This window comes from Gymnoscopelus microlampas (genome assembly GCF_963454915.1).
Source record: "Gymnoscopelus microlampas genome assembly, chromosome: 21".
Taxonomy (NCBI): Eukaryota; Metazoa; Chordata; class Actinopteri; order Myctophiformes; family Myctophidae; genus Gymnoscopelus; species Gymnoscopelus microlampas.
This window is the reverse complement of record NC_139958.1, coordinates 9644258-9657927: the sequence shown is the minus strand read 5'-3', so window position 1 is coordinate 9657927 and position 13670 is coordinate 9644258. Positions and strand designations below refer to the sequence as shown.

Sequence of the window (13670 nt, the reverse complement as noted above, 5' to 3'; positions counted from 1 at the left end):
TGGTTGCACATCCCCAGAAATCATGCCGTTTGTGTCATTATGTAGGGGCCTAATCCTCTGATAATCATCCCTCACCATTCCTTTCTCTCTCGCCCTGCATTTGCTCTCGTCTCCCCTTTTTGTTCTGGTCTGGCTTTTAAGCGTCTGGGATTTGCAGTGTGTTAAACATCATTCTGTTTGCCCATCGACTTATCTCTGGGATGGGAGTCCACTGATGAGGCTGTGATTGTTAAAACATTATCTTATCTTTTAGATAAACGTCTCCTCGGTGTTCAGTGAGGTGGTCAGTGTGGTGAGTTGCCTGTCCCCTGCTGTTTATACAGCCAATGGTTCAACCACCAAAAAAAGGGGGAAATAAACTGAGGCGGAGAAACTTGATTTTGGCATTTGGTCATACATATCACAATATCTAAGACCTGTGACACTTGTGTGGTTGTAGATTGGCTAATTTAGCTGTACATTTGAATTAAAAGTTGCGATTAAAACCAGGAGAAGACAAAACGTAAGCCATATCACAATATGTAAACATCCAAAACACCAAATGATATGTAGTATCTTATCACAATGTCAACATAATATTGATCTATTGCCCAGCCCTAATTCAGGGTCCATTTATTTCAAGAGGTGTTCATGTAGCACTAAATTATAAATTGAGAGAGTCACTTCCAGTCCTGAACCACTAGATGGCGATGTCAGCATTTTGACACAATGACCTGTCTCTTTTCTTAAAAAAAAGGGAAAAACAGCGCTCTCTGCTGTTTTTTTTAACCTGAATCTGTTCTTGAGAGATTGCTTTCCCAGTGGTGGAAAGTGTACTTTCTTTTAGGTTACAGTAGCTGTCACTTTGATCATCAACTTCATATTCAAATGTGTTTACCTGTAGTCTACAGGTAAACACATGATCTACAGGCTGTAGATCATGTTAGAGGGTTAGGGTTATGTTTTATATATTTAGTTTAAGACTTACAGTAGGCTGCCTTACCCACTGGAATACAGTGACTGATATGAATTAATAATATACTGGACCATACGTAAAATGAAGAATACCTTGTGATGTCAGTGACATTTTATTACAAATGAAAATAAAAATAAGAAACAGTGCAGTAACAATATGTTTTCGTATAGCAGCAATTTTGCATGTACAATATTAATATAAATATATTGTCTGGCGGAAACCTCATTATGGCAAAAACTGTTACTTTTCAGCATAAACATTCTAAAATAGCAAAAACAAAAAAAACAAGACTTGCGCAACATAATTTGGCAAGACACACCATCTCCGGTTTACTTCCCGTATCTGCATAGTCTCACGTCTCGCGTAGCTATCTGCTATCTGAAGTGGGCGGACGCCAACCTGCTTCCAGTCTCCTAAAAAGGCGTCCACGGTCCACTTCACGCAGATAGCTACGCGAGACGCGAGACTATGCAGATACTGGAAGTAAACCGGAGATGGTGTGTCTTGACGATTTTTGTTGCGCGAGTCTTGGTCTTTTTTCAGGACTTTCAAAAAGCGTTAAGCATTGGTTCTCAAAGTGGGGTCCGGGACCCCCAGGGGTCCTTGGGGGGGTTCCAGGGGGTCCCCAGCAAAATGTTATTATTAAATATGGCTCTTTTATTGCTACTTTTAACTTTTTAATGGATCCTATGCAAGTAAAGCCTGATACAAGTATCAAACTCCCAAAATCCAGGGTTAGGGCTGGAAATGACATCTACTCTGTTAAAAAAATCCTGGGGGGGGGACAGCGTGGTCAAGAGCCAAGTGCTAAGTGCATTCAACATATTTCAAGCAACACTAAATGCAACAAGGAGAAATACATCTTTTGGTTTCCAACATGACAGCTTGACCACATAAACCCTATAGTGGGGACCGTTTTCTGGGCATGTCATATTAGGTGAACATTTGGCAAAAACAGGTGATATATAAGCTCGCAATGTGTCACAACTAATCACGTTGTGAGCTTGTAGATCACCTATGATGTTTCCCCAAATCCACACAGGCAGCTGATCATAATAATAGGCGAAACTAGGATTAAGCCAGGCAGCAATGTGTGTGTGTGTGTGTGTGTGTGTGTGTGTGTGTGTGTGTGTGTGTGTGTGTGTGTGTGTGTGTGTGTGTGTGTGTGTGTGTGTGTGTGTGTGTGTGCGCGCGCGCGCGCGCGTGTGTGTGTGTGCGTGCGTGCGTGCGTGTGTGTGTGTCATCACAGCAGTCTTCTCATGCCTTCCATATTACTTGGCTGCCAAGTGGGGTCAATAATCTCTGGTGCACACCCAGAGTCACACACAGACTTAAAGGCTCATTACGTAAACAAGACCACCAGGTCATGCGTTGATGCTTTGCTCTGAAATGACAGCACGGTGTGTGAGTACAGTATGTGTGCATGAGGATGTCACTGTGTCGCTGGTACAGTATGTACTGTAACTGTGCTAACATCGTTGGCTGTGAGGTGAACGGTGACACAGCAGATACCGGTGGTGGAAGAAGTACTCAGATATTTTACTTGAGTAAAAGCAGCAATACCACAATATAAAAAAATACTCTGTTACAAGTGAAAGGCCTGTGTTCAAAATGTTACTTGAGTATAAGTGCAAAAGTATTGGCATCAAAATATACTTAAAGTACCAAAAGTAAAAGTACAAAAATGTTTGAAAATAGCTGATCTACAACCTCGGTATTGATCTATTTGAAAACAGCGGATCTACAAGCCCACAACGCGTCGCGATGTGACACGTTGTGAGCTTTAGAGTAAGACTACAGAATGAGACAGTGCCTCTGAGATGTAGTGGAGTAGAAGTAAAAGTATTGAAAATTGGAAATACTCCAGTAAAGTAAAAAATACCTCAAAATTGTACTTAAGCACAGTAGGCTACTTGAGTAAATGTACTTAGTTACTTTACACCACTGGCAGATACAGATCAAGGCACAATCGTAGTTCACTTGTTAATGTGTCGACCACAAAATCGCAAGAAAGATCCCTGGTTCAGAGTTAGTATAACTTTGAGAGTGTGGAAGAAATATCGGTCCATAAAACACCATTGTCTTCACCATGACGAAGGCAGTTCTTCACAAAATGTTGGTGAAATAAAAAGAAACAGAACAGAAGAACACAGCAGTGGAGACCATTTACAACTTATAAATTGCTTGATTGGAGTGAGAGGCATGGACTCTCTAGTCCACCATCAAGTGAGGTAATTGCAAATTTAACATCTGGGATTTGAACCTGGGTCTCCAAACATCTAATTGCCCGGCCAGAGCTTCAAGTAGGGCTACTTGTCAGCCAGCAGGTGTGCTTCTCCATACTCGACACCAATACCTTAATTGTTAGAAACCGCAAGGCTCATTTTCCCTCCGCTCCACAAGGAGACACCACAATGGGGTTCAGTGGTTACCTGCTGTGGTGACCTCACTTCCTCCCACTATAAAAGCAGGGCTGGATTCCCATTCTCCCCTTGTCCTTTGTTTCCAAACACATGCGGCCGGCCTGTGTGTTTGCCGTGTGCTGCTGATGTTTCCCATGCGTCTGTTAAACCTGGTATAATGTAAGTTCCAGTGTTTTACTTCTAGTGATGTGGATTATATTTAAGAATTGATGAACTTGAGTTATATGGATATTTAGATGTGTTTAATATTATGTAGTAAATACTTGGCTTATTATTATTTTGTTGATATACAATACCTTAATGTATAATATGATTTAAAGGACATATTTATGTTTGATATTTTATCTGGTATGATATTATAATTTGTTTCTTTGTGTCTTTGTTTAGAACCATGGCAATCATCATGAAACCCAATGTCAACACTATACATCATTATCCGGCTAAATAAACTGGATATTTGATTGCAACCTTTGTTTCCTGGTGGTTTGTGGCTCCAGTTTGAACTTTAAATCCTAACATTAGTGTTAAAGACACTAATATTGCTATAGTGTGTTTGTTCAGAAACAAACAGGGGTCTCCCCCATCTCTTCAACTCTGCTACCAATTTCACCCAATCAGGAGAGAGGATGCAGGGTAAACAAGATAAATTGGAAGTGATGACACCAAGAAGTGAGCAGACATATTTGGAACTGGTCTGGAACGACAATAAAACTGACTGATGGGTAACTCTCTCGTGATTGGCTAAAATTGGCAAACCGCCTGATTTGCTGTATTGGTTCAGAGAGCTGGCGAGTGGACAAAACGGGCATGAGGAAAGTGAAAGTGTTTGACAAACAGATGCCTCAAGCCCCTGTGATTTGTATCAGGTGAACATTACAGGACTTATCACTGTATTCTGTATTATAGAGTGGGTTGGCCTTCCTTGGCCGACAGGCGATACAGACACTGGTACCTGTTTGATTTTTAAGGCAATTGATGGGACTTTACCTCTGTATATTACATCTCTGCTGGATTGGAATCCTGTAACACATAGGACACACTCCAGTGACTGGCTCACGCTAAAGGTCCCCAAAGTAAAGACTAAACTGGGGAAAACAGCCTTTTGTTTTAGTGCCCCGACCACTTGGAATGACCTACACAACAGCTTAAATTAAAGATGCTACACTAACCTAACTAACACCACAGTGCAATGCCTTGTGAAAACCTCAACAAGTGGTCCACGGCCCACCCATCTGACCACTTAACAAGGTTAAGCCCGGTGTTTAGGTGGGTGGGTCGCGTGCATTTTCAGAGCATGGTTTATTAAATGATCAGTCAATCTACTGTGTTACGGCTTGGATTGTGTTCCAGTTTTAGATCAACGTTATAAACCAAAGGTCTTTAACAGGGGGTCCAGGACCTGCCACGGGGGGTCCTCAGAGTTACTACAGTGGGTCTGCCAATTCTTTGTGTGAATTTTACATTAACCACTTCAACCAAGTATCCCTATATTCTGAGGAGAACTTTAGCCAAAAATAGCAGATCCACAAGCTGCGAAGTGTTGTGCGCTTGTAGATCTGCTATTTTTGGCAAAGAGGTTTGGTGTAGGGGGAAAAAGGAGCAGACCAGGCACAGAGTGAAAGGTGAAGTTTACGTAGTATTGTCGGTTCAAGTGGTTTAATGTCTGGAGATGCCTTTTTTTCTATAGATTAGTCACCCCATAGAGACTTGAAGCCAATTCTTAAGCCAATAATTTGACGACCAGCGGACCGGTAGGCAGCGGTTCCGGTAGGAGATACAAAGGAGCCTCTTTGTGTCTCCTACCGGAACCGCTGCCGGTCATCAAATTATTGGCTTAGGAATACGACAAAAACAAAAACATAACCATGAATTCAAGTCTCCATGCATTTAGTGACAAATCGATAGAAAAAAAGTCATTTTGGGGGTGAACTATCCCTCTGACATGAATCCAACCTGCACTTATGACAGTGCTGTCAGTGTCAAACAAGTCTATGAAGCTTAATACAATATACAGTATAATGGGGGTCCCTGCTTTATCTCTCTCTCAGCCAAGGGGTCCTTGGCCTGAAAAACGTTGAAGACCCCTGTTATAAACTATCGATAAAATCTGCTTTGCCTGTGGGCCCACATGGTTGAGAATGGCTGAGCTAGATATAAAGATAGTCAGAGAGTTGGGGATTGGAGCGAAAGAGACAGGCAAGTGGCTGTGTGTACAAAACCCTGTGACACAGTGACACGTACACACAAACATTTTACATGTGTTATTTTTACCACGTTACGTTTCTGTCTGTCAGTCTTCTATCCCCTTGGGCTATTTGTCTGAGGTGATGAAGAGAAAAGATTAATACAGAAACACACACCCAGAGACACCACACACACCCACAAACACACAGATGATGGTTATAGATATGAATGTAGATATGGACAAATATTGTGTGCACACGCGCGCGCACACACATACATACACACACACACACACAGATGATGAATGCAGATATGGGCAAATATTGACACATGCTCTCTCTCTCGCGCACACACACACACACACACACACACACACACACACACACACACACACACACACACGCACACAAAGAGAGAGAGTTAGGACTAATCTCCTGGTGCCCTCTAGGCTGTTTTTTTTTATTTATTTTTTCAGCGATGACTCATTGGCACACCATAAAAACTGGTGTGTGTTGTTCACAAAACTATACTCCTAGGACAATGAGCTCACTCCTCAAATCTACTTTGTGTATCCCTGTACTGTGTGTGTGTGTGTGTGTGTGTGTGTGTGTGTGTGTGTGTGTGTCTGTGTGAAGATTGATCCCTCCAATAAATCATTGGCGAGTGGGACTGTACAGCCACACTAAGCACTGCTCCCTCAGCATCACCTGATCTAATCCAAATGCGCTTGTGCCATGGTCTCTCGACACTGCCGTACTAGTGCATTTGCGATGCACCCTATGGGTTTAGACACCTCTACAAACTTTGGGTTGATTTGGCGTCCATTATTTTTGGACTTTTTCTTGATAAAATTGGTATGAAATATTAAAATTGCGCATGATGCATTTCTCCTCACATGATGACCCCAGGGATCATGTGTAGCTATTTGTGTGAGGTTTGGACTGTAGTCTGTAGGAGGAGTTAGAAATGGGCGTGTGTTTTGGGGGGAGGAGCGCTAGTACTGCTGGTGTTCTAGAATCTAGGCCCCCTGACCGGTACTGCTGGTGTTGGACCTGTATACTGCTGGTTTTCCACTCCAGAAGGACTTCTAGTACTGCCGGGTCTCCATTCTGCAAGGACTTCTACTGCTGGTTTTCTATCCTAGCAGGACCTCTAGTAGGCCTACTGGTGGTTTTCCATCTTTGCATGACTTCTAGTACTGCTGGTTTTATATCTTACGAGGACCTTACTTACTTACTGGTAGTTCCATATCCTACCAGGACATTTAGCACTGCTGGTATTATATCCTACCAGTATACTATCCAACCAGGAAGTTAATTATATTCACAGGGAATTCATGGAATTCTAGTGTCTATTGTCTAATCACTGACATCAGGTGAACACAATTGACAAGTGCTTAGGAGGACTGTAAAAACAGAAGCACCTGGGATTGAGAGGACCAATCATGCGGACCGATGATGTGGAACCAGAGAGGGTGAGGTCTGATAGGGGAGGAGTTCAGAATAAAAGGGCGTGTGTAACAAGTGAGCATCTCTACGTTCAGAAGGACAAAGGGATGTAGGGATGAATGGTACACAAAAAATGGACGATTAAACGCAACATTCACCAAAGAAGTCGAACCAATTCAGTGTGACAGGAGAGAGGAGAGAACTATTTTGTTGGAGTGAGAGCAAGAAAGGACAAGAGTTAAAAAACAAAAAGAAGGAAGAGAAGAAGACAGAAAAGGTGAAATAGGCCAAACAGAGAATCGATAGAGAGATGATGTAGAACGACTGAATGCATACATGAGACAGAATAGAAGAAAATAGAATGAACGAGGAGCTAAGCTAAATACAGCAGTTTGTTTTAGTCCTTATTATGATTCTGAGAAATTGCTTTTTTTCACTTTCTCTAATTGTATGTAGCTGACCTTGGGGGACAGAGAGAGAGAGAGAGAGAGAGAGAGAGAGAGAGAGAGAGAGAGAGAGAGAGAGAGAGAGAGAGAGAGAGAGAGAGAGAGAGAGAGAGAGAGAGAGAGAGAGAGAGAGAGAGAGAGAGAGAGAGAGAGAGAGAGAGAGAGAGAGAGAGAGAGAGAGAGAGAGAGAGAGAGAGAGAGAGAGAGAGAGAGAGAGAGAGAGAGAGAGAGAGAGAGAGAGAGAGAGAGAGAGAGAGAGAAGACACTGATAAAAGAGGGAGTGGACAAGAAGTGAAGTACAAGACGAGAAGAAAATCCTGAGACGAGATGAGGGGAGGAAGTAAGAAGTGAAACGAGGGATCCAGAAGTAAGAGACATAATAAGGGAAGAAGTGAAGTTTGACACAAACCTCCAAAGCTGCTGTAAGTAAATTATTACCAATTTCCTTCACAAGAAGAGGGCAGTGACAGACAGTAACATGCAAAAGGAAAATGCAAGCCAGCATGAATGTGTGTACAATACATGTGGATATACTGTATATCTGTGTGTGTGTGTGTGTGTGTGTGTGTGTGTGTGTGTGTGTGTGTGTGTAAACCAGAAGATGAATAGATTTTAAGGCCATGCACATACTGTATATATTTGTTATACTTTTGAAGCATAAATAATTACGTTCTGAAATACATTTTGTAAATTGCCCATATCTTTGAAATGTTTAAATGTGCCGTCACATGATGTTATGTCGAATCACACTTCTTTGATTGATTGATTGATTGCATATTTTATTAGACAGAAATGTAAAAACAGTACGAGTACAGTCAAACACTTTGTAAAACCAAAAACGTCCTTGCGGTCTTGTTTCCATTGGGGTCCTAGGTATTCAATTCATCAACATATAAAATAGCACCAAACATTCAATATCATCACAAATATATATATATTCTTAAATAAATACATTTAGAAATATAAAAGTCTCCTTCTGCAAATAGAAAACAATATTTAAGTTATGCCAGGTCACTTACAGTACATTATGATGGCTTGTATATTCTATTCTATTCTATTCTATTCTATGATATTAACCACTTAATACTTTGTTGACCGAGTTCCCCCAGTGATCTATACTTGGTCCATTCCTTTTTTTACCTCTACACCAAATCTCTTCGCTTGTATAGGTTTGTTTTCGCTGAATGTTCACTTATTTTAGCCAAATGTTCACGTAGAAGACTAGGGATGCCATGGTTCATGTGGTTCTTTTATAACCATCACATTGATCCTTCCAGGTGATGAACGCGGCTCGTATCCATGACAAAGACAAGCTGAAGTCTTTCTGGGAGCAGAAAATCAACCAGCACACAGAGACCGCGGGCGAAGAGGACAGCAGAATGAAAGGCAGCGCTCTGACAAGGTCACTTTACTCTGGAGATAGAGATAATAATGAAATTATAATGATATATACCTATTAGTCATTGTGCTGTCTTAAATGTCGTATTAAACTAATGAAAGGAACTTAAAGGGATAGTTCACCCCCAAAATGACTTTTTGACCGGCACCGGTTCCGGCAGGAGAAAAAAAGAGTCTCCAACCGGAACTGCTGCCTACTGGTCCGCTGGTCATTAAATTATTGGCTTAGGAATGCGACAAAAACAAAAAAATATCCATGAATTCAAGTCTCCATGGGGTGACTAATCGATTTTATATATATATAAAAAATGTAGTGAAAAAATAATAATAATACTAACAATAAGCTGTCTCTCCGTCTTGGAGAGACAACTTATTGATAAGAGTTCATACTCTTTGGGTCTATTGCTAAACTAAAGAAGTCCCTTGGGTTACTTGTTACAGCTCTAGTCCAGAGGTTCTCAAACTTTTTAATGTCAAGGACCCCCAAATTGACACTTATTAGCCTGCGGACCCCCATTTGAAAAGATAAGCCAGGGACCCCCATAAGAGAAGATTTTTACGGCTCTAGTAGTGATTCTTTAATTTTAAGGACCCCCAGTTTGACATGCATTAGGCTGCGGACCCCATTTAATAGCATCTCTATCTCTGGGAGTCGGGACCCCGATTTATATTGTAAAATCAATGTTAATGTAACTCTGAGAGTGTACAAATGTACGCTTTCAGAGTTACAGACCCATAAGGGTCCATTTGGTTCCTATCCGTCATTTAGCTGGGGACCCCCTGGAGCCCTCTCAAGTACCCCTGGGGGTCCCCGGACCCCACTTTGAGAACCAATGCTCTAGTCTGTGTATGTATGTATGTCTGGGGAGAGAATGGGAGAGAGAGAGAATGATAGAGAGGCATACGGGATGCATGGAGAAATTAGATAATGCCAGAGCCTAAACATTAACCTCAGCACTATAGTCCCCCAAAACCCAGGCTGTTGGAATGATCTGCACTGATCCAGTGAAATGAGATCTTTGTTGTTGTTATGGATCATTGGGTTATGTTAAAATGAGATCTGTGTTGTGTTATGGATCATTGGGTTATGTTAAACGGGTGGGGACAAATGAAGGAGAGTTAGACAGACCTCAACGGGCCTAGACAGGACCTCACATGTTTGTAATAATGGTGCTAATAAAAACATATTAATATTATTTGCAGTAAGAGACTTGCAGAGTCTCCATTGAGTCTCTCTGTCGGTCATCAAATGATTGGCTTAGGCGACAAATGCGACAAAAACAAACAAATCTCCATGAATTCAAGGCTTCATGGGGTGTGCAATTGATAGAAAATAAGTCATTTTTTGGGTGAACTACTTCTTTAAGTACAGTACTTGAGTTACATGTACTTAGTTACTTTACACCACTGGTTATAACGGATCCCTCGTCCTTGCGAGAGGGGGACAAACAGAAAGATGACAATGGCCCGAGAGAGAACGTCAGGCTTAACGATGTTATCGTTATGATAGAGAGGTGTTGCAGAGCCGACGTGTGTCCGTCAACGCGGTCCAGTCGAGTTAATCTCTGGCATTATGTCATCGTATCCCACAGATATGTCAGCTAATCTCTGGTATTAAACAAATAACTCACTGGCCCTAATCAACATTCTCAGGCTACGATGTGATGACTGACGAGGTATTAGCAAAGCCACATTTGGGCTGTCCATGCAGTGGTGTTTTGTATAGGCTCTAATGAAGTTATGAAACGGTGCATGTTACACATCCTGGTGGCTTGACCTGTGTCCTGTGTCCTGACTGACGACATAATCCAGGGGTGGGCCATCGTTTCTGGCACAGGATCATCACCCACCCACTGCCAGACAATGACAACCACCGCTGCTTTTATGTCTGATTATAGGCTGCTGCTAATTAGAATAATAACATCATCATGTCATTTAATAATAAAACATAACAAAGAATGAGTCAATAATTGAATATTAACTAATAACGGTGGTGTAAAGTAAGTAAGTACATTTACTCAAGTACTGTACCAATTTTGAGGTTCTTTTTCTTTACTGGAGTATTTTAAAATTGTCTATACTTTTACTTCTACTCCATATTATACTTTTTACTCCGCTACAACTATTTGAGAACTTTAGTTACTAGTTACTTTGCAGTGCAGATATAATACTTCTACATTGCAGTATTGATACTTTTACTTATGTAAAACATTTAAGTATACTTTTCCCATCACTGACTAATAATGGTATGAACATTCTGACTATCTGTCCCTCCCCAAGGACCCATGTTGGGGGTCAATTAACACTCCTCTGTCCTTGTCCAGGCTGAGAGGGGAGTGGCTGCAGAGGCTGGCACGGAGGAACGAACACCAGCAGAGCTTCTTCGAGGAGCAAACGAGACGAGCAGAGAAAGCCCAGCAAGTCCTCAGCAACTGAACTATTGGGTGACCAGTAGGGTCTGCCATGGAATCTGAGTCTGTCTCACTGTTATAGACTGTCTGTCTGTCTGCCTGTCTGTCTGTCTGTCTGTCTGTCTGTCTGTCTGTCTGTCTGTCTGTCTGTCTGTCTGTCTGTAACAGTGGTTCCCAACCGTGCATTTTCAGAGCACGTTTATTTTAATGATGAGAAAGGAGCATGTATGTATAGCAGGGGTCTTCAATGTTTTTTTCAGGTCAAGGACCCCTAGCTGAGAGACAGATGAAGACCCCTATCTTCATCTGTCCCCCCCCCCCCCCCCCCCCCCCCCCAGGGGGGTCCCTGCTCTTTTCCCTGCTCTTTTCTGCTCTTTTCTGATAGGGGTCTGTGGCCAAATACATTAATTTGGGGGTCCTTGGCATGAAAATGTTTGGGAACCGCTGGCGTAAAGGCCATTTGCAAGGCGTATTGCATCAAAGACTAGGGAAGTTGCAAATAGATTCTCACAATGGAGTCTCCTCCTTGTGGTCGGTAGATGAAAGTAATGAAAGACTGACCCAGAAAGCAGGCCTTTTTTTGGCCTTTATGAGATGAAAACACATCCTGTAGCATCTTGTTACGAACTTCCCCGGCAAATATGTGCTCCATATTTTACAATAGAAGAGAAGTTAATTGTTGCTGTCTTCATTGTCCCAGAGTTTTGTGACATGTCCTTGTTACATAAAACTAGTGGTGGAAAAAGTACTCAAATTCTTTACTTAAGTAAAAGTACCAATACTGCATTATAGAAATACTCTGTTACAAGTAAAATTCCAGAATAAAAGTACAAAAGTATTGGTATCAAAATGTACTTCAAGTACCAAAAGTAAAAGCACTAAAACATTTGAAAATAGCAGATCTACAAGCTCACAACACGTCGCGATGCGACTGTATCTGTATCCCCCCCCCCCCCGCAAGGACCCCTGGGGGTCCCCGGACCCCACTTTGAGATCCAATGGACTATACGACCTTCTCACAGGGGGCGACACTGGCCACATTCAGCCTCTGTGACTCGTCATCATTTTTTCTCCAGAATATAAACTGAGTAGAGTTTGCATCCCATAGTCCAAAGGGACGGTGGCGCTGTGATTGGCTAGTTGGTTGACAGGACAACATTGTACACATTTCTAACTGCTTCATTACACAGTAAACTCCTCAGTGTCAATTTAACTCTGAGAATGTATAGCTATATATAAGTGTTCATCTGGTTACATTTGTACTCTCACAGGGTTAAATAAACACTGAGGATGTTACTGCGTAGAACAATATGTAAACATATATAGAGGGTAAGCCTTTACAGGTTCACCATGCAGTCATTAATTTAATTAATTCAACCATTCTAATATATTGATTTAATGTAATGAATGAAATCTAAATGCATTCTTCTGTTTACTAAATGAATACATATCAGACCAATTAAACATATTAAATAAATAGGTTAAATTCAATTAAATGTAGGACTTGAAGATTAAATGTATATCAAATGGACCGGGTACGAGAGTGAGTGAGTTTTGCTGTAAAGGACCAGATTGGATAATGTGAGGAAACTATCCCCTTTCCACTGTATTTAGAGAGCATCCTCCCAGGCCTGTACGGTGTATTTGACTTCTTCCTAATATTTCCTCTTATTTTATGTCATTAATAAATTCTGTTTCATTTTAACAGTTTGGGCTGGGCATTTTCTTTCCTTAATGTTAACTGTGCAGTGTTTAGGTGACACGTTTTCATTGTCATTCATTGATTGATTCGTGTTCTATTTTACGTGGCTATTGTTATTTATTGATGTTAAAGGGATAGTTCACCCCCAAAATGACTTTTTTCCTATCGATTAGTCACCCCATGGAGACTTGAATTCATGGATATTGACTGATCGATAGAAACAGGGGCCTGGTTCATTAACTGCATTTTACTGCCGTGCGGTGCAAAGCACATTCTAGACAACACTTTTTATAAAACTTTCCTCTTCCTCTTCTACCCTGGATTTGAACACTCAAATGTGTCTCCTGCGGAAGTCCTGACATTTTTACCATTGAGCTAATAGACCCCTTAACAGACGACGTCACACTGATAAGAACCAGTATGCGTGCAACCAGTATGCTCTCAATGAAACCCATTCTGTCAGGTCTCGCTAGGACGCGCGTCACTAGCCAACACACAAGAGGGGGTTGGGGTGTGCTGAAACCAGCGCACCCCGAAACAACAGGTTGGGAATTGATTGCGTGAAACAATCACCTGTGCGTCCAGTCTCAATGTTAGTAAACAAATAATTGGTCTATAGAGCCCTGCCTGCTGCTTGCTCAGTGGATAAATTGAATCTTGACCATCAGGTCAAAATTCGTGTCAGATCCTGTGACACTTGACC

At 41.6% G+C, this 13670-nt stretch overlaps 1 protein-coding gene and 1 long non-coding RNA gene across 2 annotated transcripts in view; one reads left to right on the top strand and one right to left on the bottom strand.

Annotated features, from left to right (window-relative positions):
• LOC311037530 overlaps positions 1-13670 on the bottom strand; it is a 439052-nt gene that overhangs the window by 330406 nt on the left and 94976 nt on the right. The window lies entirely within an intron of this gene.
• LOC311037513 (protein FAM240B) lies at positions 7182-12925 on the top strand. Its single transcript, XM_084046692.1, has 3 exons — positions 7182-7287; positions 8734-8858; positions 11179-12925. The coding sequence occupies exons 2-3, from the start codon at positions 8737-8739 to the stop codon at positions 11288-11290; spliced, it is 234 nt and encodes a 77-aa protein (XP_083902818.1). The 5' UTR covers positions 7182-7287; positions 8734-8736; the 3' UTR covers positions 11291-12925.

Bases quoted from the DNA above. Each gene is read 5' to 3' on its own strand.
- LOC311037513 (XM_084046692.1), top strand. From the start codon at position 8,737: ATGAACGCGGCTCGTATCCATGACAAAGACAAGCTGAAGTCTTTCTGG. The intron at 8,859-11,178 runs GTCACTTTACTC...GTCCTTGTCCAG, and splicing joins AAAGGCAGCGCTCTGACAAG to GCTGAGAGGGGAGTGGCTGC.